This window comes from Sinocyclocheilus anshuiensis, unplaced genomic scaffold, assembly GCF_001515605.1.
Source record: "Sinocyclocheilus anshuiensis isolate Anshui unplaced genomic scaffold, SAMN03320099.WGS_v1.1 scaffold1379, whole genome shotgun sequence".
NCBI classification, from domain to species: Eukaryota; Metazoa; Chordata; class Actinopteri; order Cypriniformes; family Cyprinidae; genus Sinocyclocheilus; species Sinocyclocheilus anshuiensis.
This window is the reverse complement of record NW_015536530.1, coordinates 50,160-56,874: the sequence shown is the minus strand read 5'-3', so window position 1 is coordinate 56,874 and position 6,715 is coordinate 50,160. Positions and strand designations below refer to the sequence as shown.

General features: G+C 43.4%; 1 protein-coding gene across 1 annotated transcript in view; it reads left to right on the top strand.

Moving 5' to 3' along the window:
* Positions 1 to 2,748: 2,748 nt before the first annotated feature.
* The window catches only part of LOC107694639 (profilin-1-like), a 6,679-nt gene continuing 2,712 nt past the window's right edge, over positions 2,749 to 6,715 (top strand). Inside the window, exons 1-2 of the mRNA XM_016494325.1 lie at positions 2,749 to 2,845; positions 2,962 to 3,109. Of these exons, the coding sequence (XP_016349811.1) occupies positions 2,978 to 3,109 (132 nt within the window). The 5' untranslated portion in view covers positions 2,749 to 2,845; positions 2,962 to 2,977. The remainder of the gene's footprint in view (positions 2,846 to 2,961; positions 3,110 to 6,715) is intronic.

The window sequence follows — 6,715 nt, the reverse complement described above, 5'->3', positions numbered from 1 at the left end:
CACACACACACTCTCTCACACACACACTCACACACACACACACACACACACACCTTAAAGGGAATATTAGAAAAACTTTCTTAGAACATATTTTTGTTAGTTGGGTTAAGTAAATAACCAGCCTTTTTGACATATAGGCTATTTACACTAATTATATTAATAAATAATATCTAACGACTATTTACACATTGCAAAGAAAATATATAGTGTAAATATAATCTATTGCTATTTTCACTTAGTGTAAACAATGTATCTATAAAATACTTTCTATTGTCAGTTAGTGTAAACAGCATCTAAAATATGCTCCTTACATTGCAAACAGCCACTGTCTTCTATAAAGGTGTAAAACTATAGCATGCAAACTTTATATAGTGGTAATGGACTAACGAAACCCTAATTTTTAACAATTTACTAAACCAATACCGTACCAATGTTTTTATGGACTCTTGAACTTGCACAAATTATTACTGTTGGATTCATTTCATAACGCTGTTTCTCGCGGCCACGTAAACGATGCTTTAAAGCTAAAGATTTGGGCTTTGTACTAGAGTTAATGGACTAAAAATATTACTAATTTTAAAGAGCTTTTACTGCACCAGGCTTTGTAAATGACACTAAATTTGCATAGCCATATCAATGACTTGGCTAATGGTTTTAAAAAATTGGTAGTACAAAAAAAAAGCCGAAAATTAGAATTTCGTTAGACCATTACCTCTGTTATAGAGTCCTTAGTTTTAATGCATCCTCTATAAGGGAGCAGGAGCATTTCCGTTGTGCTGTGGCTTGTTTCCGTTGCGATTTCTTTGTGTTGTGGAGATTTTGTTGTGTTGTGCACTACTGGGCCACCATATTTCTGGGTTCCCGAAAGAACCTTCCAGTGAACAGTTCTTTTAAAAACAATCTTGGTGAAGGTTTTTAGGGAAGACATTTTTGGTTCTTCATGGAACCATTGATGATTTATAACGCCACTGCAATACAGTCATTTAGCTTTGTTTTCATGAAAATGTTCCCGTGCGAATATCGTCCTTCAATGTTCTGTAAGCAAAATGTACAGTAAGCGCTAATTTAGTTTTCTTCTGAATCCAAGGCGAAGTTTGACATGTTCCTGACGGGTTTCCCAGTTTTAGTAAATGCTACAATTTTGGCCCCGCCTCATTCTCTCACATGGCGCAATCTGATTGGTCATTTCTCTGTGTCGCCTGCTCTGCTCTCATAAGTCAGGCTTGTGTATAGAGAGCCAGACAGTGAGACGATCTCCACAGCATCTTCTCACAGTCACATACAGTAGTGGAATGAAGTTCAGTTGATCTCATTCACGTCGGCTGTCTCTGTACTTCTTCCTGTCATATCATGCAGCTTGAAGATTCACAAACAGGATGTTGTGGTCATGTTCTGCTGTATTCTGCCACCTCCTTTTTTTCTCTATCGCTCTGCAAAAGGCCAAACTCCAGCCTAACTCTGTGCTTTAAACTTCAACTCAGATTTAACTCAGACTCGCATCAAAATGAGCTCTGTCGAAGTGCGCCGTTCTGTCAATCAGAGCACCTTCAAGCTCATGTGTGGAGCCTGTTTGACGAGTCAGATGCTTTAAAGCGATAAAGCTGAATCTCTTGTCAATATTTACTCACCTGCCTGTTGTCTCAATCTGAAACACAAACTGAGAATTTTTGCACAGCTCTATTCCATAAAAGTATGACTTCTGCACAATATTATGTACAGTAGCATCATGCCAGGTTTGTTGTAATGACGCGCGTCGCCAGTTCGAATATGTGGAAGTGTGAATGAGATTTGAGAGCTGCCATTTTAGTGTGTTCCTCATTCAAATCCATCATATGACTTGAGATCATGACTGCTATGGTGTTTTTTTAATTCTGTGAAACACTCCAAACATCTCCCTTGGAGTTTCTCAGTGTATATGTGGGCTTGAAACAACATTTGCATAAGTGCAGCTCAAAATAAATCCAAGATCTACCACTAAGATGTGTGTGCACACAACAAAACCCATTATTTGATTACTGACAGTGAGCACCTGATCTGATTTCTTGATTCAGAGCGCATTTAGTGCATGCATTATGTCTTCTCATTAAGTATCAAGTATTTAACAAGGGATGTTCTCAAAACGTTGTGGCAAGGTTCTCTCAAAGTTATGAACAAACATTCGTGTGGTGACGTTTACAGAACATTTGTTCAAAGTTATCTGGTTTTCAAAACATTTGTACATCGTTCATGAAATGTTTCACTAGGATTTTTATTATTTGTTTTAAATTTCACTGCATATTTCAGAACATTCAGGAGTAACATCCCATAATATTTAGAAAATTATCAAATTAAACGTTCCTTCAATGTTTGCATAGACAAAAAAAACGTTTTATTAGGGTGTGCATCTAACGTTTTTTAAATGTTACTACTTGTTTCAGAACGCTCAGAAGAGAAGCACGCATACGTCTGCGAGACGACTGTTAAACATCGCTTCATCTGCTGTGTGCAAACATCTGACAGACGTCTCTAAGATGTCAGTTTTACATCATAAACATCTTAAAGACATCTTCTAAACGTCTATTTGACATCTGATAGGAAACGTCCTACAGACGTATTGCAGATGAGCAAACACTCTAAAAAATACGTCTAGCAGACGTGTCCGCGATGTACGTGAGCTGTCAGGGAGGGTTTCCATCATGTTTGCTAAACGTCTACATAATCTGCATGCTGTGAAATGGCTGAGACAGTGCAGACAGCGCATCTTCAGTCGGTCTCTGGTGCGGAAGTGGGCCGTGGGCAGGGCGCGCATATAAACTCACACGGACTTCCTCAAACTCACTTTGCATCGGAGCAGAGACGCACTCAGGTACTTTCGTTCTCTTCTCGCTTTGGTGTCTGTCCGCTCAGCGCGCGGTATTAAGTGAGGCGAGCAGCTAGCTGATGATGATGATTATGATGATGATGAGTTTTATTGCTCCTCAGATCTAAAGCAGCAGTCATGAGCTGGGACAGCTACATCAGCAGCCTGACCAAGAGCGAGTGGGTGGATGATGCGGTCATCCTCGGGTGCACAGCGGGTCAGGAGTCCGTCTGGGCTTCAGCACCGGGCGGCTGGCTGAACCAAGTCACGGTACGACATTTACAGTCATATAAAACTTACTTCGCCCTGCTTTCTTTCTTTAAATTGCGACGTATTTAGCCTTTTTTTGTTTTACTTGTTCCTTCTTCCTCGTGTGAAAATCAGGATGCGCTCGCGTTATAACGGAGCAGCCCCGTGAAGCCGCAAGCTCTCGGATAAGTTTAGTGAAAGTCGGCCGCTGTAGTTTCCATCAGCTTTATTCAGTTTATTCTGTTGAGTTTCCTCACAGCGCTCGAGCGCTCCTTATTTGGTCACGCGTGTTCGAAGGCGGAAGTGCGTTTCCCTCTCTCTCTCTCTCTCTCTCTCTCTCTCCCTCTCCCTCTCTCTCTCGCTCTCCATCTCTCTCTCTCTCTCTCTCTCTCTCTGTGTCTCTCTCTCTCTCTCTCTCTGTCTCTCTCTCTCTCTCTCTCTCTCTCTCTCTCCCTCTCCCTCTCTCTCTCGCTCTCCATCTCTCTCTCTCTCTCTCTCTCTCTCTGTGTCTCTCTCTCTCTCTCTCTCTGTCTCTCTCTCTCTCTCTCTCTCTCTCTCTCTCCCTCTCCCTCTCTCTCTCGCTCTCCATCTCTCTCTCTCTCTCTCTCTCTCTCTGTGTCTCTCTCTCTCTCTCTCTCTGTCTCTCTCTCTCTCTCTCTCTCTCTCTCTCTCCCTCTCCCTCTCTCTCTCGCTCTCCATCTCTCTCTCTCTCTCTCTCTCTCTCTGTGTCTCTCTCTCTCTCTCTCTCTGTCTCTCTCTCTCTCTCTCTCTCTCTCTCTCTCCCTCTCCCTCTCTCTCTCGCTCTCCATCTCTCTCTCTCTCTCTCTCTCTCTCTGTGTCTCTCTCTCTCTCTCTCTCTGTCTCTCTCTCTCTCTCTCTCTCTCTCTCTCTCCCTCTCCCTCTCTCTCTCGCTCTCCATCTCTCTCTCTCTCTCTCTCTCTCTCTGTGTCTCTCTCTCTCTCTCTCTCTGTCTCTCTCTCTCTCTCTCTCTCTCTCTCTCTCCCTCTCCCTCTCTCTCTCGCTCTCCATCTCTCTCTCTCTCTCTCTCTCTCTCTGTGTCTCTCTCTCTCTCTCTCTCTGTCTCTCTCTCTCTCTCTCTCTCTCTCTCTCTCCCTCTCCCTCTCTCTCTCGCTCTCCATCTCTCTCTCTCTCTCTCTCTCTCTCTGTGTCTCTCTCTCTCTCTCTCTCTGTCTCTCTCTCTCTCTCTCTCTCTCTCTCTCTCCCTCTCCCTCTCTCTCTCGCTCTCCATCTCTCTCTCTCTCTCTCTCTCTCTCTGTGTCTCTCTCTCTCTCTCTCTCTGTCTCTCTCTCTCTCTCTCTCTCTCTCTCTCTCCCTCTCCCTCTCTCTCTCGCTCTCCATCTCTCTCTCTCTCTCTCTCTCTCTCTGTGTCTCTCTCTCTCTCTCTCTCTGTCTCTCTCTCTCTCTCTCTCTCTCTCTCTCTCCCTCTCCCTCTCTCTCTCGCTCTCCATCTCTCTCTCTCTCTCTCTCTCTCTCTGTGTCTCTCTCTCTCTCTCTCTCTGTCTCTCTCTCTCTCTCTCTCTCTCTCTCTCTCCCTCTCCCTCTCTCTCTCGCTCTCCATCTCTCTCTCTCTCTCTCTCTCTCTCTGTGTCTCTCTCTCTCTCTCTCTCTGTCTCTCTCTCTCTCTCTCTCTCTCTCTCTCTCCCTCTCCCTCTCTCTCTCGCTCTCCATCTCTCTCTCTCTCTCTCTCTCTCTCTGTGTCTCTCTCTCTCTCTCTCTCTGTCTCTCTCTCTCTCTCTCTCTCTCTCTCTCTCCCTCTCCCTCTCTCTCTCGCTCTCCATCTCTCTCTCTCTCTCTCTCTCTCTCTGTGTCTCTCTCTCTCTCTCTCTCTGTCTCTCTCTCTCTCTCTCTCTCTCTCTCTCTCCCTCTCCCTCTCTCTCTCGCTCTCCATCTCTCTCTCTCTCTCTCTCTCTCTCTGTGTCTCTCTCTCTCTCTCTCTCTGTCTCTCTCTCTCTCTCTCTCTCTCTCTCTCTCCCTCTCCCTCTCTCTCTCGCTCTCCATCTCTCTCTCTCTCTCTCTCTCTCTCTGTGTCTCTCTCTCTCTCTCTCTCTGTCTCTCTCTCTCTCTCTCTCTCTCTCTCTCTCCCTCTCCCTCTCTCTCTCGCTCTCCATCTCTCTCTCTCTCTCTCTCTCTCTCTGTGTCTCTCTCTCTCTCTCTCTCTGTCTCTCTCTCTCTCTCTCTCTCTCTCTCTCTCCCTCTCCCTCTCTCTCTCGCTCTCCATCTCTCTCTCTCTCTCTCTCTCTCTCTGTGTCTCTCTCTCTCTCTCTCTCTGTCTCTCTCTCTCTCTCTCTCTCTCTCTCTCTCCCTCTCCCTCTCTCTCTCGCTCTCCATCTCTCTCTCTCTCTCTCTCTCTCTCTGTGTCTCTCTCTCTCTCTCTCTCTGTCTCTCTCTCTCTCTCTCTCTCTCTCTCTCTCCCTCTCCCTCTCTCTCTCGCTCTCCATCTCTCTCTCTCTCTCTCTCTCTCTCTGTGTCTCTCTCTCTCTCTCTCTCTGTCTCTCTCTCTCTCTCTCTCTCTCTCTCTCTCCCTCTCCCTCTCTCTCTCGCTCTCCATCTCTCTCTCTCTCTCTCTCTCTCTCTGTGTCTCTCTCTCTCTCTCTCTCTGTCTCTCTCTCTCTCTCTCTCTGTCTCTCCCTCTCTCTGTATCTCTCTCTCTCTCTCTCTCTCAATTCAATTCAGTTCAATTGGCTTTATTGGCATGACAAAAGCACATTTTGCATTGCCAAAGCATGCATAGGAAAAGGTCATTTGGAACAATATAACAATTGAAATAACATTTGAACAAGTAATATTGAAAGAATGACATTAAAACATATGGATACATATAAACATATATGATATAGTAAAGCTTATGTAACAGCTCTCTCTCTCTCTCTCATGCGGAAACGAGGCAGGTTTTAATGTCAGATGAGTATATTATATTATGTGTATATTAGCGATTAAATATTTAGCATAAGTATGAGAGGCCTCCGCCTTGAGTGAACTAACGCTAGCGTCTGTGTGTCTAATATAAAGCAACATTCAGTTTAGACCGCGGATTATTTCAACACTGTACTTCCTGTCTCAGGTTCCTCTCACTTTCATTCTGACACTATATATATATATAATTGAAGTGAAATCCCTAGATATGCGTAAATGCATTTATAATAAATTTATTTCATGCTAAGTATATATTTATGTACTTAATAAAAATACCCTGCAATTGTGCTTTTGATATATTGAACTGGTATACTTAAACTCTGCTAAATTGGAACAACTAATTTAGTACTTAATGCACTTTAATTGTGCGGAAGCAGTCCAACTGATTGTGTTAAAGTGGAACTATTGCAAACATAGGCTGCTTCAGGTACACTTTAAACATCTTGCATTTCAAGACTGATGTTATTCAAAGATCATACAGTCTTCATCGATAGTGATTTAAAACACATTTTTAACTGAATATTAGGAAATGTGCATTTTGCACAAGTAGTAATCCATATAATGTTTCATTATAATTTTTATATCAGTAAGTCTCCAGCGACTGAATATGTTAATAGATTCAAACTATACTTAGTATGAAATAAATGTATTTTACATATACTACTTTTTTACTAGGGATGCCTCAAGATAAAT